The sequence below is a fragment of the Epinephelus fuscoguttatus genome, linkage group LG14 (genome assembly GCF_011397635.1).
Source record: "Epinephelus fuscoguttatus linkage group LG14, E.fuscoguttatus.final_Chr_v1".
In the NCBI taxonomy this organism is placed as follows: domain Eukaryota; kingdom Metazoa; phylum Chordata; class Actinopteri; order Perciformes; family Serranidae; genus Epinephelus; species Epinephelus fuscoguttatus.
Window position 1 is genome coordinate 10,320,497 of NC_064765.1, and position 23,731 is coordinate 10,344,227.

Here is a 23,731-nt window from a genome sequence, read left to right on the forward strand (position 1 = left end):
GCTTGGTAAAAACACAAAGTATAAGAAAGGCAGTGAGCAAATCTCACTTAATAATGATGATTCAGGAAAAAAATATGCTTCTATAATGATGGTAGTGAGGTATTTTCATTATCTGTTCATCTACAGATTAATTCTCTCAATATTTGCTCTGTCAAATGTCACAGATGTTTCCTGGAGTCCAAGGTGCAGTCTCTGAATGCCTTTTTTTGTTGGACAAAGAGTCTAGACTTCCAAAATATGCAGTTTTCTATCACATAACACACAGAAAAAGCAGCAAATATTTACACATGTTCTGGCAAAGATGATTATCTGGTCATCAAAATGGCTGCAGAATGATTTTTTTTTTTATATATATATTTTTTATTGATTCACAGTTCCAATAAACGATACATCTGCAGAGAGTTACATTTTCATTTTTCTGCATATCCCCACACCCACCCCACCCATCCCGAAGACCTTTACTTCTTTGTATCAACAGGTCGATGTAACCAAATCAAGTACTTGTATAAAAAAAAATGAGTAGAAAAATACACACAGTTAAATAATAAGTAAAAAAAAGTAAACAAATAAATTAATAAATAAATAAAATAAAATAGAATTTAAAAAAAAAAATAAATAAATAAATAAATAAAAAAGGGAAGGAAAGAAAGAGGGGGTCACATAGGTTGTTTGTTTGCTGCCTGCGTCTCTGCATGTTCAGCAGATCTGCCCACTGTTCCTGAACCAGTCGGAGTGTAGACGGTCATACCTAGGGGGTCGGTGGACCGGGCAAGGTGTAGGCGTAGAATCATGGGGACATTTTGGTAGCAGGGAGTTTATTGACATAATCAAGTAGTGGTTTCCAGTGTGAATAAAACTTTTCGGGCAATCAAGGACGCAAATGCAGAATGATTTTTGTCAACTAATTTGTTTTAGTTCTACACAATAGATGAAATACACAACTCTTTTTAGTTCAAATACTTTGCACAAAGACTAAAGGGGCTACACTGTACAAACATAACATGACTTCTTATAGGTACACATACAAATGTGGCAAGGGGCAATGAGTAGAAAAAGTAGGAAGAGGGCCAACAACGCCACCTGGGGGAATTACACCCCAGGAAATACTTACTCAACAACCTGATACTGAGTTGAAAATTAGGAATATGGCTACAGACCCATTACTGAAACAAGGACAAAAATGTGAGGTCAAAATAAACCAAATATTTTATTGAATTTCTCAAAAATAAACCCAGTTGGTTTTATATTACGGCACAAAAAGTACATTTATACAAATCAACTGTAAGGCTAAATAACTCACCATGCTGCATACTAAAATATTTGCATTGACACCCTCCTCACCACCTCTGATACAAGGCATTAACACAGGATCACTCATGGGCGAGACAACAGGGTTTCCACATGCACTGTGCGCTGACAATGGATCAGAGCAAAGCTAAAAACAAAAGGCAAGCAACTGAGTACACAGGGTTAAAAGCACTGACTTGTCCAGGAGAAATTTACAACACACCTGTTTACACAAATATACAAAAGTAGCAATGAACATTTTGGGCACTGGAAATAATTGGGGAAGACCTTAATAATCTTAGCAGTGGAAGAAAATCCAATAAATTAAATATAGTAAATTCACAGCTTTTATAGCTCCTCTGAAAATACATAAAAATACCAAATACATGAAAGAAACAAAGATTTTTTTAAGGTAATTATTTGCAGGAGAATCCCTTCTCTTTCTCTTTCTCTTTCTCTTTCTCGTCTTCCAAAGACTGAGAGGAGAGGCGTCTAAAGAATTATACGTTTTTTATTCCCTGTGCTCGACTTTCTGGAGTGATTCATCTTCTTTATCAGGTCACATCCGTCTTGTTCTCCCTCAGGATCAGGTGTCATGTTTGACGAGTGAGTACGAGGACGCCGTTCAGAGAGCTCGCAGGCTGTCAGCGTGCAGAGAGAAGATCCTGACAGGCCGAGGAAACCCCGCCAACCTGCTCACTCAGGACGACATGGTCATTTACCTGCGGTGGCTCGTCTGCCATCTGCACTCTGTTCAGACTGTTCACAACTTCCTCAGGGTGAAAACACATCTGTCTTCTTATCTAATTTATTTTGCACTGTTGATTTCCTACATTCACACTTCTGCTTCAACAGGTGCTGCACTACGTACCAGCCTGTGAGAGAAAACTTGAAGAACCACAACCAAAGGTTCATGCGGAAACTTCACATAAGACTCAGTATGTTGATGGTGAGTCACAGCAGCTGTGTCCTCCATTTTCCTTCTTTGTGCTGTTTTTAGTATCTTGGCTTGAAATGTAAAATTTGCAGAGTGGGTGATGGTCGAGGAGCCATGAAAATGAAAAAGTACACAAGAGAAAAAGCTCACACAGACTTAAAATGGACGGGGTTTGTCTTCTAAACACATTAAATAAATTTTAGGATCAAGCCGTTAGATTTTGATTATTCTTCTTGCGTATAAGTGGAAATTTTTGGTTGATGATGATGCTAGAGAAAAAGGTTGGGGGTCACCAAAGTCAGTAGAATGTTGAATTTATTGAAAGGATAACTCCTTAAGATGCAGCATCATATTTTCAAGGGGATCAATCAGGAGAGACTTGTTTTCTTAGAATATGCTATTCAACAGTTTCTCACTGAATACATTCACCTACAGGTACTTCAGGGCTGGCTGATAAGGTTCCCCTGCACACTGTCCACCTGGAGGAGTTTCTACCTGAGCTGCAGTCTTTGATTGCTCACTTCCACCTGACCTACGACACCCGCAAACTCAGGACCACTGCAGACGAGATGGAGTTATTCAGCACGGTAATGATTTCTAATGCACAGTGGTCGAATGTAACTAAGTGCGTTTACTCAAGTACTGTAATGCAATACAAATTCGAGTTAGTGCTCTGAGCAGTTTGGGTTCAGGGCAAGGGTTCGGTTCCTTGCTTAGGGGCACCTCAGCAGTGCCCAGGAGGTGAACTGGCACCTCTCCAGCTACCAGTCCACACTCCATATTTGGTCTGGACGGGGACTTGGGTTACCGACCCTCTGGTTCCCAACTGAGGTCCCTATGGACTGAGCTACTGCCCCCAGTTACATCTCTGAGGCAAATATTGTACTTTTTACTGCACTACATTTGTCTGACAGACTACAATTGTCAATCCAGATTAAACTACACAACAGTATATAAAGGAGTTAAAATTAGAACAACCTTAAACATCCATGGTAAAAGTCCATCCAAGTAAAATGCAATAAACACATTCATGCAGCAGTGATAGTTATCCAAAAACTTTTATAATAGTAAAACACTGACAGGGAACATTTTACTGCACAATGAACACTTCTACTTTTGATACTTTAAGGACAAGGCACTTGTCACGGCTCAAGTTTCTTACATTATGTTCATTCATTCATTCATTCATCTTCTAACCGCTTCATCCTCTTGAGGGATAGGCTGGAGCCTATCCCAGCTACATCGGGCGAGAGGCAGGGTACACCCTGGACAGGTCGCCAGACTATCGCAGGGCTGACACATAGAGACAAACAACCATTCACACTCACATTCACACCTATGGACAATTTAGAGTCTCCAATTAACCTAGTCCCCAATCTGCATGTCTTTGGACTGTGGGAGGAAGCCGGAGTGCCCGGAGAGAACCCACGCTGACACGGGGAGAACATGCAAACTCCGCACAGAAGGGCTCCCACGCCCGGGATCGAACCGGCAACCCTCTTGCTGTGAGGCGAGAGTGCTAACCACCACACCACCGTGCCGCCCCTCTTACATTATGTTTCTTATTTAATTCCTTCATGTTGTTTCCTATTTTACTTTGAAACTCACATCTCCTCTTGTTTCACATAACTTCACTTCCTGCCCCTGTGTGTTTTCCCTCCCTCTTGATGACTTCACCTGTGTCTGATTGTCTGTCCCGCCCTGATTAGCCTCACCTGTGTCTCACTAGCCTTCCCTTCACCAGAGTATTCTGTGTGTTTTGTTTTCTCTCAGTGCCACCTCATCTCAGCTCCTTGTTTGTGTAGTTTTCCAGCCTTTTGTTTCCCTGTGTCTTTTTCATGTTTTTTTGGATGTAGCCTGTTGATTGACTCTGACTCTGCCTCATCCATATTGGATTTGTTTGCCTCCACTGATTCTCCCTCTGTGTGCTGAACCACCTTTTGACCAGTAAAGACTGTTTTTTACCTGACCTGTCTCCAGAGTTGTGTGTTTGAGTCCACTCTCACCTGGTTCACCAGGTGTTACAGTCCTGAAGGCAGGACTTTTACCTGTACTGGAGTATTTTCACAGTATAATGCTTTTACTTCATTAAAGGATCTGAATACTTTTTGCACTGCTGCATCTGGACAGCTGATACAACATTAACACAAAAGCCTTGCAGTATTTATTAACTTGTATGTTTGTATATTCACAACTTGCATATCTGATGCATATTTAGGGCTTGTAAATGTTACTTAGATTAAATTAAATTAATTTAATTTTGTATTTCGTTTCATTTAGTTCTACTTCCACTTGCTTTGTCTAATTTTGAGTACTTCATCTCACTACTGGTAAATTGAGAGCAAAGTTTATGTGCACATGTACTTGGCCAATAAAGCCGATTCTGATCCTGAAACGACATCAGTCAAGGTGGTTTATAAGGAACGTGTCGGTGTGACTCTATCTCCCCAGGTGTGGAGGGAGTTCAGAACGATTTTCACACAACAAGAGCAGATGAAAACGTTTCCTCAGTACGACGGTTCAGAGGTCAAACAGAGCCAGTGGGGGAGGAAGACTCCGAGCCTCGCTCTGAGGAAGGAGGCCAACTGGATCCCCTTCATTCAGGTCATTTAAATAGTGAAAATAACCTCACCAAAAGCTTTTTCCTGCAGCCCAGTCGCCAGGACAAAATAATAGAATTGTATGTTTCTGCAAACCATGAATATGTTACATTTGTAGGTTTCATATAAATTCTATCAGCATTTCTTAAGTGATGTATATGAGCTGTAACCAAGATGAAACACCTGCCAAGCTGCAGAACACTGTTTGAAACAAAAAATCTACAAAACTGATAGTGTTGTCGTGAGTCAAGTCAGGTTTCAGGTTTTAAAAGCTTTACTTAGAGTGTGTGTGTTTTGTGGAGGTGTAGGAGGACAGTAAATACTGACAGTTTGCATTCTGTCCTGTAGGTGAAGCCCAGACGGGATCCGTGGCAGCAGAAGCTCGTTACGAAGCTGAAGGAAAAGAAATCTGTGGATGAGCTGCTGAAGATGCACAGCAGGTTTCTTCAGGTAACAGCGTCATTCATTATATAGTCCTAAATTTGAATTTATAAGATCTTAATTGCCACAAAGATTTTTTTCTAATATAATATCTCTATCTTTGATTTCTATTTGTCAAAATGAGTCAAAAATGAGTGATATCACAAATCTTAAAACCTAACACTGAACCTTATATTGTCTGTTTATTTTATAATGAAGATAAACGTACCTACCTCTAATAACTATATTCCTACATAACATTGTACATGTCTTTATACTTAGTGGCAATGTTTGAATTTAAAAAAAAAAAGATTATTTGTCCAAAAATTTGGTTGATTGAAAATGATCTTGAAAAGGCCTTAAAACATTAATTTTATGTGTCTAACATCTGTAGATACCCTGTAATAGTTTTTCAAAATAGTTTAGTTTTACTTGTAGAAGTACTCGATATTTAGTCATTTGAGGGTGTTACAGTGTGTAATACAGAACGATCCAATTTCCCATCTTTTAAAAAACTTGTCCTGTTGCAGTCAATCCAATCATCCACTGCTGATAGATAGGAGTCTTTTTTGACACATTCAATCCACATTTTTATCATAAAGTGTGTCAAGTATTTTGTTTTCTCTGTGTCTCTCATCAGGTCCCAGATCTGCTCCATGTGACCGCGGCTCTTAAAGAACACGCTGCTCATGTTGCCGACTCACCATCTGCACCGACCTCATCGGTGTCACACACTAGTAAAACAGAACAACAAAAGACCCCCGAGATCTGGACGAGTATTTACAGCGCTGCCTCCTCTCTCACTCAGGCATGTATCATCTAAGTTTTCTGCTTTCAGAGGTGGGAAGTAAACCCTTTTTGTCTTGAAAGACGTTATATTAAAAGTGACATTTGTCTTGTTAGGAGACTGTTGATCAGTCAGTCAGATCCAGACACAGAGGAGGCCACGATAAGAAGACTTTGAAGAGTCGAACCTCGACTGCAACAAATGACAGGTGAGCAGAAACTATTGCTGCATCATGAGGTTTTAATTTTCAAGATTTGGTCATGAATGTAGTGCAAATAATGTGGAGAATTTCAGCCTTTTTCTCCTTCTTAGCATTTTGTTTTAATCATTTTGGGGTTTTTAAAACTGTCATTTAGACAAAAAAAAGCAGTCTGAGGATGTTTCCTTCGCATTTGTGAACTTGTCCTAAGCATTTGTTTTTATTTTCTGATATTTTATAGACTCTTATAGGCTTCAGGTTTGTTCTTTGTTGACATCAGCCACTGTTCACTCACCTCTGATCTATAAAACACAGCAGTATTGAGTTTTCTGTGCCATTGCTCCCTCTATGAAACACAGCTACTCCTTCGAGGACAGCCTGCAGCTGCTGGGTCTGGATGATAGTTTAGAGGAAGGAACATCAGATCCCATCATGACCAGAGGAGCTTACCTGTCTCTGATTCACCTGCGTCATCTCAAACTCAGGCAGCTCCAGGTGAGGCAAACATATAAAGAACAGTAGATAAATAATGCAGTATGAGTAATGCCATCTTTAATGTGGATGTCCAGTCAGTTTTGAAGGTAAATTTAGTCAACTGAAGCAATAAATTCCTCCGTACGTGCCGTTATTAGTAGAGATAACGGAGAAGCTGTGCTGGCAGTGCCTACATATACCAGAATGCATTGCGCAGGAGCTTCTCACATCAGCATTGGGTGTCAAAAATAATTACTCTATAGTCTTTTCCCCTCTCTGCCTTGCTGGTCCTGGTTTTCTACTTTGTCCACAGGATTCTGAAGAAGGTCTCCAGCACACCTCTGTCTAAAACTTTCATGCAGAAACCCTCAAACGCATGTGCGCAATAGGAGACACAGGGCACAGATATACAAAGGGTCCCACTATCTCTCTTACATGGGACCAAAACACAAAGACTTTGTGATGGTTTTGCATCTCTTTGTAGTTGTTATACAGCTTATTGTGGTTTTGTGTCTCTCTGTGGTCATTTTTTGTCCCCTTGTGGCTGTTTTGTGTCTTTTTGTAGTCCTTTGTGTGTCTTTGCAGTTCCTTTCCATCTCTTTGCGGTCATTTTGAGTCTCTTCCTGGTCAGTTTGTGTTAATTTGAGTGATATTTCACAGATGGAGTCCAGGAGGGGGCCTGGCACTTTGGGCCCTTGGCCCTGTGCCCATAAGGCGCTTCAGTAATTCATTCATGCACATATGGGTCGGCCACGCTGAAATTGAAAGTTTGCGTCAGCATCAGAGGGCAATTTGAGGAAAGACACTACCAGTCTTGGTTTGTGTCCTCTGTATGGTTATTGCAGCTGCAGCCTTGGCCTCTCTCCGCTGCACATCTTACACACTGCCTCAGATAGGTGCAGCTGTCAGCCAGAACACTGTAAAATGTATCCTCATCCCTAACATCCTGTGTACTCACATTTTGTGATGCCATTTTTGCTGTTGGAAACGAAGCTAGTTTGCAATACAAGCAAAGAGAACAAGGAAGTTTTGTTTTTGAGTGGCATCTAGAGCACGACCTCTGGCTACCCAGAAGCAAAATCCAGCCTGTAGTTCTTCCTGCATTCGACTGTCACTGTCACCACTGGATGCAGGAAGAACTACGGATTTTGCAGCTGCAAACTTTCTCACTGAAGAAATTATTGCTTCACTGGACTACATTTACCATCAACACTGGATATTCCCTTTAAAGATATTCTTTCATCCACAGCGCATCTCTCTCAGTCTGCTGAACTACCTGCGCTCTATGGAGAGGACTTTGACCTTTGACCTGGCAGGTCTGCAGCAGGAGGAAGGAGAGCTGTTCAGCACAGCGGAGGAAACCGGCTGGATGAACGCAGCCAGAGGAGGTCTGGGGGAGGCAGGAGGTCTCGGCTCGCTGCAGTACAGCCACAGCACTCCTGTTGACTTTAAGGTAAGAACATGTAAACGTATGCAGATTCCTGAAAACATGTTTGAGTCATGTGTCTTTCTGCTGTGCATTTATGGGAACAGCAGTAACGTTTATCATGGAATATAGTTTATGATGTTTTTGTCTGTGGTTTTACTTCATGTGCATTCAGCGTTTGTTGATTAGAACTTTAATTTCCATGCTTTTATTGTTGAATAAAATGAATCTTGAACAACTTAAGAGCATCCGGTATGTGTTTATTCCAGAAAAAGATAAACTCACAAACATGAACATCTCGTCCCTTTGGCTTTTTTTTTGGGTGTAATGCAATCACTCTGTGTCTGGGTGGGTTAATATAAGTTCACTGACCGTGTGTTACAGTATTTCTGGTCTTGAAATATTTGCTGATTTTTCTTTAAAATGTTCAGAAATATCCTTCCATTTATGACCTTTCAACAGGATATGAAAAACTTTTACAGTGTGTGATCTCTTCATGTTCCAGGTCCGTTGCTCGGAGTTCATGGAGTTTGCAGAGGTGGAGAATCTTCATGATTTCTACAGCGCAGAGGAGCGGGTCATCTACACTCAGGACCAGAGGGGGTTTTACATCGTATATGATGCCGCTCTGAAGGACCTGAAGGAGCTGGAGGACAAGCTTCTTCTAGTCGGCTCATGCTTCATCCAGAGAGGCCGGATTAAGAAGATGGAAAATGCCTCAGCGGCAGACATGTGCTCCTGGGCTGGGACAGATGTGGACCGCGTTGCAGTGCTGCTCGACTTGTGGGAGTGTGAGACGGAGTTTTTGGAGAGCAAAGTGCAGGTACAGTGATGTACATGAAGATTTTTAACGTCTCTTTGTTGGCTTTGTGTGATCAGTCTCTTCCCAATAAATGTACGGTATTTCTAAAATACCTTTTAAGCCCTTACAGTCGAGTGGTTTATTAGCTTTTGGTTCCTCCTCATTCTCCAGCTCTTGAACTGTTACTTCGAGGCCTACCAGCATGCAGCAGGGACCGAGGAGAGGTTCGCATTGGCCCGAGTCATCACTGACATCATGCACAGTAGACCACACCTGGACCTGAACCAGGAGTACTTTGTTCAGACCTACAGAGCTGAGATAGGCTGCCTGCGAAGCCACCAACAGCTGATCAGAGACATTTTGGATAACCAGGTGAATATGCAAAGCCTGTAGAGGATTGAGTTTGTGTGTGAATGTTCAGAATGTAAATGTGTGAATGATACTGTTTGAATGATGCAATAATTAGTAAATAGACCACTTAGATGATAAAAGACAAAAAAATCAGCAACTAATTTGAAAATAACTACAAATTTTAAATTATTTTTCAGGCACAAATGCCAAACATTTGCCTTTTGCAGCTTCTCAAATATGTAGATTTGCAGTTTGCCTTTATTATATGTGATAGTAAATGAAAATGAAATATCTTTTGGTTAAGCAGTTGTTAGTTTCAGACCTCATTTGAATGTAAAATGAAAAAGTTTTGTGTAAATTTGCACTTGGATACTAACATGTCTTATTTAGTAGTTTTGTCTTGTTTGCATGTTGTGACAGATTGTGTTGTTTATCTCATCAGATTGAAAAACAGCGGCAGTATCTCCAACGTATCTGGAGAGACGACCAGAAAGGCTCCGTTCATGACTTTGGCCTTCCACCAAAATACATTCCCAAACATCTGGTGTCACTTGGAGGCAGCAGGCGAGTAAACACAGAAACCTAACCACCCTAGATTCTCCAAAAGTTCATTATTTTGTTGTCTGACTAACGGTTTATGTTTCCCTTCTTGTGTCGTGTCTGCAGCTCTGCACTGATGAACACTTTCCTCCTGGAGGTCCATCCATCCCTCTGCCTGGCCTCTGCAGTCTATCACAGTTTAGTTCAGGCTCACATGGAGCTCTGTCAGCTGCACCGAGCCACCAGCATCACTGACAAACTCAAGCTGCGGCAGAAGCTCCTGCGGCAGGCCCTGCAGAGCTGGAGCCACCTGGCTACACCTGGGGCCTCCTACAGCTCCCAGATACAGAAGGATGTACGTTTTTCTTTTCTATTTAATCTATTTAATAATGAAGTCACTAAATCAAACTTCTTTTTCTCCACTGTCAGTTGTTCTCAGATGGGTTTTTTGAGGACCCGATTTTGGTCCAGAAGGTGGGGCTGACACTTCTAAGATCTGCAGGAGAGCAGGACGTGAACCAGGGACGAGAGAAACAGTCGTATGCGGTGGAAACTTTCTCCAAGCTGCTGGAGCTTGTCACCATCCGCCATCGTCTGCTGGAGTCGGCCTCTGAGACCGCACATCTGGCACAGTTAAGATAAACCTCACACCAGGGGAAAGGGGACTTTTTAAGTGATCTGTGCATTTGTGATTAACATTTTCAAAAAAAAGAGAGATACTGCAGAGGTGGATGGGTTTATAGATGTTAATATAGTTATATTCTAACATGTCTTGATTGGGAATAGAAATCTCAGCTCACTGTCAAGATGGGAAGCAATAACACTCACAAAATGGGAAAACGCAATAGGCCACAAATCAGGATTAGATGGAAATACAGCTAAAACCATGAATTATTAAAACCATCAAGTAAAAGATTTTGTTTTAGAAACAATCTATATAACATATTAAAACATTGCAGAAGCTGGAAAATATGTGTATCTGGTTTGTCGGCCCCCTGTTGGCCCCTGGAGGCCAAAAAGTCGCCTAAAAGTCCTCAAGAACACATTTTAGACTTTACTTTTAGACTGTACTTTAAAATAAACTTTTAAATTTTTTTATTTTTTTTTTTTACAATCTTGACATGTTCGTGAGTCACTTGCAGAGCATTCAGAATAAACCCACGACCCAGTTTTGGACTGTGACCCACTAGTTGGGGACCACTGCCTTAGAGCACTGTTTGGCTGTCAACTGGCACTGGATGCCAGTATGACATTAGAAGGACGTTGGACTCTTACGTTGGAGAGATGTTAAAATTTAATTGAAATGAAAATCGGGTACGATATTTTAAATGTCTAATGACGTTAGAATTTCATGTTGTTTAACATTAAGATTATGATGTTCTGTAGACATTAGGTTTTCACACCTTGCAACTGGAAGACTTTGGAATTTGGTTGCTTAATAAAACAACTTAAAACCAGCAAAATATCAACGTCATCTGTCATCAGTATTCTGTGTCAAATTGACAATGGTATTAGACATTGTTGTGACATTTAATTTTAGTCACCTGACATCACAACCCAATTTCAACCAAATGTCAAAGTCTAATGATGTTGGCGGCCAGCTGGGGTTATACAAGAGTTTGTGACCAGGAAGTGGGCTCCATACTGTTAACTTTGTTGTAAATAGGAAGGCTGAAAAAAACAGAGATCAAACGGTAAAACTAAGCCGTGCTGATGAAATATAAATCAAGATTCTGTTACTGTGTCCCTTATATCTCACCTCAAATGTTTTTAGAAGCATATTAGTTTAGTTTATTTGTTTAGCACAAATTTAGTACAAGTACAAAACTGTGCAAGGTGGGAACGAAGCCTCTGCAGGCTTGTACAGAGTTCCACACCTGCCCATATCAATCACATGACATGCAGGCTAAACACTCAGCAAAAAAACAAAACAAGAGAAAACAAACAAAAACAATACAAAACAAGAAGCACAACAAAATACAATTTAAACCCGGGAAAGACGCAGCAAAAGCAAGCCACCCACAATCAGAAGGATTGATAAAATCATGTTAGAGAAGGATGAGCACAGGGATCAGGCGAGTAATAGAAGTTTCTTCAAATGCTTTTTGAAAGCAGAAAGGGAGGACATTGATCGCAGTGATGAGCTTAATTCACTCCAGAGCTTAGGACCTCTAAAAGTAATGTTAAATTGGTGTCTTGAAGTCCGTGTGCAGGGTAAGAGTAGACTGTAGTCGCTGTGTCTAGTTTGATATGTGTGTACATATGTGGTGGGGATGAATAAATTCTGAAAGGTGTCTGGAAGATCTTGTTTCCTATGTATAAACTTATGCATGAGTGAGCATGTTTGATAAACATTTACCTTGTCAATGGGGAGTACTTTATATTTTTTAAAAAAGGGGTGCCGAGGGTGCATATCTATTTGAGTGGGATATAAATCTGAGATATTTCTTCTGTATGACACTTAATTTATTCAGGTATGTAGGATAGGTTGCTGCCCAGACAATGTTACAATAATTAATGAATGGGAACAAAAAGCTATAGTATAAGGTTAAATAAGCTGAGCAGTGAATTAAGGAACAAACCTTCCTCAAAATGCCAAGCATTTTCGCAGATCTCTTAGAGACAAGGTCGATATGATCAGACCATTTAAGACCGCTGTCTATAATAACTCCTAGGAATATAGTATGCTGAACCAATTCAATTTGACTATGATTGATAAAGATTTTAGCTAATTCTAATTTCTAATTTAGCTAATTATTTTAACTTACTCTTTAACTATAAGCTGAGATCTTTGTTACCAGCCGGCTGCCATATTGTTTCTGGTGTCCAAAAAGACCAAGCTCATATTAGGTCACCCACCAGTCGCAGAGTTTATTGGTCTGGTGCAGTGCAGTGCATTATCGCGGTCGTGGTAGTCTGGTAACGTTACTGTACATCTAGAAATTATACAGTGTAATAGTTTTATGTCAGTCTGTGTAATTCAATAATTCTTCACAGGTTGTACAGAAACATGGCGTCAGAACTCAGCTTCGATGAGTTCCACCTTTATCTGAGGCCGCTGCAGTTTGAGGTCGCTGAGCAGAAAGACAGAACCGAGCAGAGGCCTGTTTTCATCACAGCGATACTGGAGGACGACAGCTCTGTGGACAGGTAAATAACTCCACTGAGGCCGATCGTCACGAAGCTGCAGCTGCAGCATGTTCTTTACTAACAGGAAACAGTTGTGAGGATTTGTCCTGCAGGCAGTCCAGATTTAATACAGGATATGTTCATGTTCTGCCTCTCCATGTGTGCTCTATTATTTCTGCTTTTCTACAAGAGCAGTGAGGTATGATTGTCTGCTGCAGGTTCACCCCGTCCCACCTGCCTCTGAGCATCCAGGAGCTGGACGAGAACCAGATCGGGCGGTTTAGCTTCAGCTCAGAGAATGCAGTTATTCACGTACGTTAAAATTAAATGCTAAGTTTTTTAAGTCAGTGAAGACATGAATAAATAGAGCTGTTACTGACAGACTTTATACCTTTTCTTACCTCGTCGTAGCTCATGAACAAACAGAGTATCGAGAACCTCCAGGTGACTCTGGCCTGTCAGGTGACACAGAAGAACGTTTTGATCAGTGCTGTGAAGCTGGTTTGTCTTTGTCACTGGGCAGAGTCTGGGACGTCTTCAGCTCAGGTGCGTAACTCATGGAAGTGAGTTTACTTGTTGATTAACGTTTGGTTGACTATCATGAGGGGGCAGCCCTAATTTTTATATTAATATCGCTACTTTTACTTTTAAAGGAGCAGTGTATAGGATTTAGTGACATCTAGTGGTGAGTTTGCAGATTGCAACCAGCTGAACACCCCTCCATTTCCACCGTGTAGAGAATCTATGGTGGCCTTCAGGTAATGTAAAGAGTAAAGAGACGGTGTTTGTCCACTCTGGGCTACTGTAGAAACATGGCAGGCCCTGTGGGAGAGACAGCCGGCAACAAAGCAACGCCTCTTGCATTTTTGAAAAGGACACGCCCTCCTGGAAGTGTGCGCTCCCCCCTTTTCTTGTCCGCAAGGAAACAAACACACAGAGAGCTTGAAAATGGATGCAGAGAGATTTAACTCCGTTTTATCAAATGTGTGCTCAGTCCACAAGATTGTGGAAATGAAGGACTTACAGCGACTTGAGCCATTTTGTACTGCTACACGTGTTTCTAGTGGGACTATGTTTACGCGAAGTGTCGAAAGACTGACTTGTGAGTCTAGTTTTACCATAACTAAACTGCTGTTCAAATATTCCAGTTTAATTTCAGTTTGTTGTCCATTTTATTCTCAGAGTAAAGACGCTCTTCATCCTGATAAAGCTGTGAAATTAGCCTCCAAACCTCCAAACCCTGTGACTCCCAGCGACACTAACAACCTGCAGGGAAAATCAAACCCTTCACCCTCCACAGGCTCAGCGAGAACTCCCATCACCACCAAGAGAAGGTAATTTCCCCCACCTAAAGACCAAATCACGCTGGCTGGATGATTAGCAGCAGCTTTTGTTGTTGTCTCTTTAATTAACACAGTCTTCTTTGTTACCTCAGGCTGATGGAAGCCTTTGTGTCCATCCAGCTGGAAAAAGTGGGTCTGCGTGACGAGATGCTGAATTCATTTGTGAAGAAGAAACAGGCCGTGGGGGGTCTTATAAGAACCTCAGTGAGTTGCACACAGTGACTGAGCAGGATAATAAATGTGATTGGCTGCTCGTGAAGTCAAATGAATTTCTCTCACACTGCAGGAGGAAGCAGCAAAGATCAAACGGACGCTCATAATCGACTTTCTCAAGAAGTATGTGCATAAGAAACACCTGCATTACTTTTGTTACAAGACAACATGTTTCTCTGTTTGTCACTTTACTTTGATCTAATAAACTGGAGGTTAATACTGTTTCCACAGATTCAGCACACAGACATCTCAGTATTGTGTCAGAGCGCAGATTGTTGCATATTACAACAGTCTAAGCTTCCTTTTGGATGCCATCCCCTCTATCTGTCAGTCCCACTTTGTGACTGGGCGAGCCAGGGAGCCCAGAGTCATTTTGGATTCAGGAGCAGACCTTCGTCCTGATCCCAGGTACATCCAGCTTAAATTTAATGTCTTATTAATGTGCAAAATAGAGGAATAACTGTATGTCTCATTTTGAATATTTGTGTCAGATTTTAAAATGTGAGGAGTAGGTGGAAGGTATTAACAGGGACATGAACACATCTCCACTCTTCAAACACTGTAGTGTAGGGTCAGTCCTAAACGTTACTGACGTGAAAAACCAGAACAGGTCTTTACATACAAACACATGTGTGATGAGCTTCTTAGGTCGTCTTCTGAGAGTCTGATCACACCTTTCTCCTCTGACAGGACGTTTCAGTGTCGGCCACAGCAGTTTTTGTCTGCGGATGGAAAAACTCTCCTCAACCTGTGGTACATCCCCCACTTCTCTGAAGTGCTTCACGTGTTCAAGAATGTTTCGGTGAGACGCTCAACCTCATCGCTGAGACTATGAATACAGCAGCACAAGACATGACTCATTTAGCTGCTTTCACTTTCATGCTTCTCTCAGGACCAGGAATAGTTTGAACGCAGTGGTGAACCGCAGAGCTGTGTAGATCTGTGTATATATGTATTACTCTAGAGATTGTTTTTGTCCTCCTGGGTCATATGTTGATGGAAGAAAAATATAAACTACACAAATGTCTTAATTCACTCCCTTCACATAATTTATTTATAGTCTGAACTTCTTGAATTCATTTTTCTTGTACTGTATGTTAACAAATGTGCCGCTCTGTTGTTCTGATTTCAGCAGGAGTGTTCTGCAGCTCTCCATCTCACTCTAAAGATCGTCTCAGCTCTTCATGACATCATTTATTACCTGGTTAGTTTCTCCAGACTGGGAAACACACAGGACGCCTGGGGCTCACTGGCAGCTGACTGGGGAGGCACTGAAGGCATTGGTAGGTGGATTTTGTAAACAAAGACAACACATCTGCCCACATGTAAATATTAGTGCTCATAGTAAAAATTAAGGATGCATTCCAGAGTTACAGAAGTAAATGCATAAATATAAAATGTGTAAGCAAAAAAATATTTACAGACAGCTATAACGGTGAGTTAAGAGCATCTTTTTAACCTCAGCTTGAATACACTAACCAGGCAATGTTCAGTATCTAATGAAGCACCAGTGTAAACCAGTATTTTGACAGTCAGTCCCATTACATGTGTGTGTGTCCTCCTCTGTGGGTGCTGTGCAGGAGCAGAGCTGCAGGAGATCCAGCGTCAGGTCGACTGTCTGTCTGATCCCAGCTGCCCAGAGTCTGTCAGCCGTCTGCTGCAGCTGCGCAGGCAGGTCCTACTGCTACAGTTTGACGCAGCTGTGAGACACCTCATCAGGTCAGTGACAGGTTAAGATACTCCAACTCTGAACAGATTCTCTGCCAACACTGTCTTTCTATCACTAATTATTTAAATGTACACAGGGAACTGTTGTTTCTTCCATATATTTCTTTCTTGTTGCTGGTTCCCCACTCATCTTTCAGCTGTTTTTATTTATACCAGGCCACAAAACAACAGTCTTGGGCAAAATGAAATAAGTGAAAGATCTTTACATTAGTCCCAATTTAACTTAATATTGTCCCATTTTCTTCTGGCTTCACATACGATTTCCTGATTGAACTTTATACAAGACCTGGTAGAAACAAAGTAGTGATTAACATGTTATGAAATCGTTGGTTCATGTAAGGTATCATAAAACTTCAATTAAACACACAGTCCCTTTTATTACCCCGGTGTAGCGACACGTTTTGACAAATAAAGGCCTGTCTCAATTAGAAGCCTGGTCTGGTTGCTGAGCAGTTCATTTTTATAGAAGTTCTTTGGATGTGTTAAACTGGATTGTTGACTACGCACTTGGACTAACATTAATTAGCTGTTTAGATCACACATACAATAAATGCTTAAACTTTTGTCAACATGGAGATGCTACACAATCGTTGGCTTGGTTGATTTAATTTTACTGAAACCATGAGCACCAGAGAAGACCATAAGTAATTCAGATTTACTGGCATGACGAAAAAAGAAGTGGTGACTCCCTTCATCTGAAGCTGTCATAAAGTCAGATTATGTGTCCATTCCTTTATTAAGTTAATTATATTCCTTTAGCCTGTAAGGGTTCACTGATCAAAAAAAATCAAAAGGGTTTTTCATTAAAATTAATCTAAGTTATGAATATTGTTTTAACAAGATAAACTGGTGTTGTGTTGGTATACTGGGTGTCGTTATCCTTGGGTGCTGTGAAACAAGTGTCATAACACATAACACAACCTGTCATTCAAAGCCTAATTTTTATACAAGTAATATTCTTATAGTTTTGTGTGAAAGGAATTAAAGGCCTGTCCCAAATATAGACCTGTTGAGTTCAGTGATATAACCAAATAATAGCCCGGGATTCTAATTGAAGTTTTACCGTATTTGGTCAGTTTTGAACACCTGATAAAATGTAACACTGTTGCTCTGGTGGGATAGAGGTTAAAGCTATAGTTGGTAATGTTGGAGAGCTAGCAAGATTTTAACGCAGCACCTCCTCTCAGCTCCACTCCCTCCTCCCCCTCCCGTCAGTGCTCCGTCCAAAGCCACAGCCCCACACAAATTTGAGCGCGCATCCTGCACTGCAGTAGAAGTCAGGAGGGCAGAGGAGAGCCGAGTAAAATAACAAATCCCCCCGAAGCAAACAAATAATTACCTGTCCAACAGAAAGACAGCAACCTCTGCATCATTTTTCAGGCTCTTCAGCTCCCTCAGTTGTCTCCACCGTTCAAAAGCTGGACCGCTGTTGACGTCTGGTTTGTCCTCTCGCTTAATCCAAAGCCTTTTTTGTCGCAGCCTTTTCTGCCTCCGACTTTATTTTCTCAGCCTGTTTAGCAGGGTGAGCCGTTACAAGTAACGCTGGAAGTGGCACTTTTGGCTGCATTTTCTCTGCCATTGTGCAGCAAACTCCTGCTAACTCAGTATTTCTGCTGAGGAGTTTGCTGAATATTTCCGGCAAAGGTGACATGTGATGAGTCCACGCAGGGAGGAGGGAGGGACAGAGGGGGGCTCAGACAGGACGAGACATGAAGGCATCTGATTGGTTCTTTCCATTTGCACCGAATGGCAGGGATTGGTCAGCGTTTTTACAGGCCTGCAGCTGCCACAGAGGTCGGATTTTTTTCATTCCTTTTTCTGAACACATTATGTATTGTTTACTCTCAGGATGGAAGGACCATTTCACCCAGTATAACAAGAAGTGTTTCTGAACAGGATTACCAACCATAGCTTTAAGCACAACATCACATCTCCTTTACTATTGCCATCTCATAAAGGAAAAAAAATGCCCCCAAAATGTTTTTATTACAGACACTCTCACTGGTAATCAGCATTTAGCCACTGCAGCTTAAGTCTAAGGAACAGTCACCTCAGTGGACATTTTGAAAATAAACCTTTAGACTTATCTTTTAAGCTTGGCTTTTGGTTAAAGGAGCCTTGTGGTATTCATTTGTTCTTTTAGATGTTATTTATTTTAAATATTTTGTGGTTTATTGTTGTAATGTCTAGCTATTTCCTTTGGGCTGCATGATTGGATGAAAGGTGCTATATAAATTTAATTAGGGTCCGGGCAGCTAAGCTGCCAGGACACTATTGTAATCCTAGGTCTTCTTCTTCTTCTTCTTCTTCTTCTTCTTCTTCTTCTTCTTCTTCTTCTCTCATGCCAGATATCCTCAGCTGTAAACTCAAGCCAATAGTCCTGATGGTGGCGCTACAGCAAGCGTCTAAAGTTCGAAACTTTGAAAATTCATAACAAATCAACCATATGTGCTACAACTTCACAACTTTCATCAAACTGTAGCCCCAATACTGAAGAAACTTTTATACACTTAAACCTATTAAAAATTATGAAGTTCATCACTCTGTTTTTTTCAACAACTGTAAAACTTCTTAAACCTATCTCCTCCCACAATTTTTGCTCAGTTAACACCAAACTTGCTACAGAGCATCTTCAGACTGTCCTACAAAAACTACGTTTCTCCGATTTTTGATTTATCAAAAATTGAGCCTAAAGTGCATCAAAATGTTTGACTGTAAATGGTACTGTAAACATATACATGCAAATTCTTGCTAAATAAATCTTCAATGTTCATGAAAAAAATGACAAAATTCTAGAGTCATGGAAGATGATGTGTGGCAAATTTCAGAATTTTATCTCAAACTGAATTTTTGACAGCATTTTGAATTTTGCCCTAATGTGAACAATTGGAGTCAATGTAAAAATGGCAATTTTAAACATCAGTTTTTCACTTATGGAGCAAATCAGTCATTGTTACAAACAAATTACCAACATCTCCATGCTGTCTAGATGCAATATGTGTATTTTCAGATTTTTGTCTTAATAACTCAGTTTTTTACAGTGGTTTGAAATCTGCTTTTCCATGCATGGACGGCTGCTAAACCTGCACGTCTGGCTTAGTCAGTCTGTGAAGCTACACATGAATTGTCACTGACTAATTAGCTCAGTGAGATAGAAATTGATTCTTAGTTTCAGAGGTTGTGAGTTCAAGCCTCAGCTGATGCAAAAGGCAGATTGTGTTGCTAAATTCCTAAATGTCTTCCAATTCTTCTGCTTTTTGCTCAGAATTGCCTAAAAACGCCCGGACCCGACCCATCGCTGCACAGCAGCTATAATTTGATTTGGAGTTGCATTCACAGGCAACGGCCTGGGTCCATGTTTACTTCCTGTCAGCTGATTCCATTCACGCCCTGCAAAACATTTCAACAAGAAATACAAAGGAACCTATTCAGAATGTTTGTTAAGTTGGAAATGCTTTATGAAAATTAAACGGTCAGACTTCTCCAGTTCTGTACTATATATGTTATGTTTGTGTGTTTCAGAGAGGCGTTCCTCTCCTCTGGTGATGTTGCGTCCTACCAGAGTGTGAGTGACAACATGGCGACCGCCCTCCCCCTGCTGAGCAACAGTATCCAGGCCGACATCTTCAGTCTCATGTTGCCTGTTCCTCCACCTTTAGAGCCTCGAGGCCGTCAGGTTGGTATTGCTGTATGATATCAGCAGACACATGAATCAGTTTAGTGTAAGATGAGTAGAAGTGTATCTGATTGTATTTAATATTTTTTTTTATTTGTCTGGTGTTGTTTTCCTCTGCAGGCACAGAGGATGTTTCCATGGAGAAGTTTAATAGCCTGTCATGGATTGTTCCCTTTGAGAGTTAGCGACGTCCCTCCCATTGAATACTGCATGCAGGTTAATTTTAAGATTTCTCCATAGATCACACTGCCATGAAATTAAAGGAAAATATTCTGAGTCTCCAGATGATATTTAATGACTTCCTGTAGCACTATCTAGGACAAAATGATCACAACAAATATCAAACTCTAGCACACTGACTGCTTTAAAATAAACATATAATCACACTCCCTGGATGATGACACTTTATTTTAGTGACACTTAACGCCCCTCGGGACAAATTGTCGACATTGCGCACAAGATATCTCATTATGTAAAATAATAATCGTTATGAAACTTGCTGAGCACATTCAAAACCTTTTAATTTAATGGTCTGTAACTTTACCATCTTTTATATTTTTGAATTTTAAGATACAGGATTGATTACAGGCACTAATGTGACTTATTTCACCTTTACTTTTTTAACTCACTCTATTTTTATTTTAGAATATTGTTGTTTCTCAAATTGATTTCACAAGTTTAAATTACCGTATGTGTTACTGGAAGCATTAAGCTTCATCTATCAGAAGGTGAATCAGAAAAAAGACCTCTTGTTAATAGTTTGTCCTTTTCATGGAGACATAAACAAACAAACAACAAACAAACAGGATGTATTGCCGACAACAATACAGAGAGTTGTGTGTGTGTGCAGCTGTGTCTGAGCGGTCTGAGCCATCGCAGCAGACTGCAGGCCAACGCAGCGATCCTCGGCGTGTCGCTGCTCATGGAGGACGTCCTGAACAGCGGAGCAGAAGCTGAGCCTGTCCGTCTCCATGGCAACAAAGATGACCTCCTGCACGATGGAAAACCTGATGAGGTAAAAGACTGTTTATAAGTTGCAGTTCAGGGTTAAGCAGGAAAATGAAAGAGCTTGTGTTATCTCCAAGGCTGCTTGTGTCTGTAAACGTGTCACATTATGTCATGCTAACTGTGTTTTGTCTTTTTGTTTTAGGAAGCTGAAAAAGAAAAGAGGACTTGCGGGAGTGGAAGACCGGACCCCACTGCTCTCCTTCAGGATCCAGTCAGAGTGCAGTCTGTGCTGAAAGGTTTCCTCCTGCTGACGAAGCAGTTTCAGGTGTTCAAGGAGAGCTGGGCTCGAAGACGTCTTGGTGTTCAAACGTTCAGGACGCCCAGATTGTATCAACAGTTTGTGAAACTCTACAGGTACTTTAGGAAGTTCAGACGTAGTGAGAGTTTGGTGGAATCCAAATGTCCGGTCGTGTTCCTAGGAAGTCTAAGAGTGCTTAGGGTTGTCCAAATCCACAATCCAACCAGTCCCTAAAGGGCCTCAAGTGGACTTTCTGCAGACTTTCAGAGAGTCCGCTTTCACAGAGTCCGATTTGATTGCCCACAATTCATTGCAATATGGATGTGACAGTAGTTATATAGCTGACTAAAAACTCAAAACTTTTGTTTATGTAAAACAGTAACTGTAGCCTATTTAAACAATACTTGAACTGTGTAGGCCAGAAATAATATTCAAGAACCTCAGGCTGCATCATTCAGGCTGTATAGGGGGATCAAAATGCATTGTATTATTGCTGCCTAACCTATAGGCTGTGCACTGTAAGGCCAAATATATAGGGTAGAAAAGTGGCCTAAAAACAACAAAAGAAGATTTTCTGATGTAACTTCCAGGCCTACCTGATTTGTTTAGTCATTGCCCGGTCCTTATTCACAAACATCTCTGTATGTGAATGTCACAAATGTATTTTATTCACTCTCAAAACAGCCCTATACATGGGATTTATATCTTATTATCTGCAGGGACAGATGAGCAGGCAGAATATGACAGCAGTTACAATGATTGTTATTGTTGCTCTAACATTTCCATGGCAACGAGTAAAACAGTCTCAAGGGCTGTCTATCAGCTGCCCTTGCAGAATATGCGTGATGACGGTGAACTCGGCACAGTGTGTACGACTGAAGTTCATGAGGGCTCAGTCGGCAAGGGTGGACATTTGGATTCAGCCTTTAATACATTTAGACAGCTGCATTGATTTTCTAGCTTTTGCTGTGATATGATAAACTGTAAAAACTACACACACATACAGGCATTCAACACTCATGACAACATAAGGTGCATTTAGTGGCTGTTGTGAAGCTTTCAGTTATGTCCCAGCTTCTTCATCAGCAGATGCAGTTTGCCCAGCTGTCACGAAATTAAAGAAGTTCAAATTTCCATTTATTTTGGGGACTTAAGGGGCAATTTAAGTGCAATTTAATGTCATTGAAGTCCCTTAAACTCCATCTGCTGAAAGCAGAAAGCATGAAAGCAACAGAACAGCTACTACAAAAACCTTGTGATAAGATATTTTTCAACTGCTGTTTCTAAGATCAAGATTACCTTAGAATCTTTCCTTTTTTAAAGCATCTGGTTTATTAAACAGTAATTGTTTTAAATCCTCTGCTTAATCCCATATTTAAATGATCTGTACTTGCCTTGTAGAGCTGAAATCTTCTATCCCAGTATGAGAGCTCTGGCTCAACAAATGGGTAAAGAGCGGGACTACGAGGTCTTAATATCTGGCAGCCAGTCTCTCCTGCCTCCACCTGGAGCTTCAGAGGTCGATGTGAAAGCCTGGCAGGTACAATACAGCTTCTAAACAGCACAGAATATACTCTTGTGTATTTGTAATAAAACTACATTATGTTGATATGTACACTGTGATCCTCTCAGCTCCACAAACTGCTGGAGAGCACAGAGTGTGACATGATCAGAGCAGTGCAGAGGAGGATTAACAGAGAGCTGACGCTGGTGGTTTCAGAGCGAAGTCGTCAGGACACAGGCCTCCCCACAGGTAACGACCCCCCACCCAAAAAATCTACCTTTAAGCACTGAACTAATCCTGACATCGCAATAAAAAATATTCTGTGTGGTCAGAGCTGTGGAAGAAAGCCCCACTGAAGTACAGTGTGTCCCCCGAGCGACCGCAGATTGTGGAAACGTTCATCCAGCAGCTGATGGAGGGAGCTGAAGAGGCCGAGGGACAGGTACTCTGGAGGTCACAATATGTCTCCCTGCATAGCATATCTGCTAATAACATGCTGCAGCTGTGTTTTCTTACATGGAAGAAATGTCTTTAGATTCATATTTAATTATTGTCATTGTACAAACATACAATAAAATACAGGTGCACTCAAGGACCGGGTTCATATTTTAAAAAAGTAATGAATAGTAATAAAAATAAATAAATAAATAAATGCCTCCGTTCCACTCACATTCTACACATCTATTATTATATGTTCAGTGTTACATCATCAGGCCTGTAATGTGTGACTGTCTGTCTCTTCCCATGCTGAGTAATAAGACTCCTGAGTGTCTGTGTCTTACAGCTGAGGGTCTCTCAGGATCGCCTCCAGCAGTGTCTCTCTCACCTCGGCTGCTCTCTGATGGAGCGAGAGCGCCGCAGCTTCTTGATCTACTCACAGTTTTATGAGCAAATCCTGCAGCAGCAGACTCAGCTGCTCTATCACAGAGAACAGGTGCATAACGTATGCAATATATTTTGTTGGCTGTTCATGCTCATTTTTCAACACTGAAAGAGGAAAGGTTTTAATTCTAGTTTATAATGATTTTGTTCTCTTTTTTCAGTAGCACATGTACCCAAGAATCAGAGA

General features: G+C 41.0%; 1 protein-coding gene across 3 annotated transcripts in view; it reads left to right on the plus strand.

Moving 5' to 3' along the window:
• si:ch73-242m19.1 (uncharacterized) overlaps positions 1–23,731 on the plus strand; it is a 37,514-nt gene that overhangs the window by 2,780 nt on the left and 11,003 nt on the right. For 2 of the 3 annotated variants that reach the window (XM_049596818.1, XM_049596820.1), the window contains exons 5-36: positions 1,872–2,066; positions 2,143–2,236; positions 2,660–2,811; positions 4,676–4,828; positions 5,173–5,274; positions 5,885–6,052; positions 6,148–6,239; positions 6,590–6,725; positions 7,954–8,157; positions 8,636–8,953; positions 9,104–9,304; positions 9,726–9,847; positions 9,950–10,178; positions 10,253–10,455; positions 12,821–12,973; positions 13,171–13,264; positions 13,364–13,498; positions 14,135–14,286; positions 14,388–14,499; positions 14,582–14,631; positions 14,740–14,916; positions 15,199–15,310; positions 15,641–15,791; positions 16,089–16,227; positions 19,759–19,912; positions 20,033–20,128; positions 20,763–20,927; positions 21,063–21,274; positions 22,560–22,698; positions 22,791–22,911; positions 22,995–23,104; positions 23,447–23,596. In XM_049596818.1, coding sequence (XP_049452775.1) covers positions 1,872–2,066; positions 2,143–2,236; positions 2,660–2,811; positions 4,676–4,828; positions 5,173–5,274; positions 5,885–6,052; positions 6,148–6,239; positions 6,590–6,725; positions 7,954–8,157; positions 8,636–8,953; positions 9,104–9,304; positions 9,726–9,847; positions 9,950–10,178; positions 10,253–10,455; positions 12,821–12,973; positions 13,171–13,264; positions 13,364–13,498; positions 14,135–14,286; positions 14,388–14,499; positions 14,582–14,631; positions 14,740–14,916; positions 15,199–15,310; positions 15,641–15,791; positions 16,089–16,227; positions 19,759–19,912; positions 20,033–20,128; positions 20,763–20,927; positions 21,063–21,274; positions 22,560–22,698; positions 22,791–22,911; positions 22,995–23,104; positions 23,447–23,596 — 4,791 coding nt within the window. The remainder of the gene's footprint in view (positions 1–1,871; positions 2,067–2,142; positions 2,237–2,659; positions 2,812–4,675; positions 4,829–5,172; positions 5,275–5,884; positions 6,053–6,147; positions 6,240–6,589; positions 6,726–7,953; positions 8,158–8,635; positions 8,954–9,103; positions 9,305–9,725; positions 9,848–9,949; positions 10,179–10,252; positions 10,456–12,820; positions 12,974–13,170; positions 13,265–13,363; positions 13,499–14,134; positions 14,287–14,387; positions 14,500–14,581; positions 14,632–14,739; positions 14,917–15,198; positions 15,311–15,640; positions 15,792–16,088; positions 16,228–19,758; positions 19,913–20,032; positions 20,129–20,762; positions 20,928–21,062; positions 21,275–22,559; positions 22,699–22,790; positions 22,912–22,994; positions 23,105–23,446; positions 23,597–23,731) is intronic. The other variant, XM_049596819.1, reaches the window with a different exon arrangement.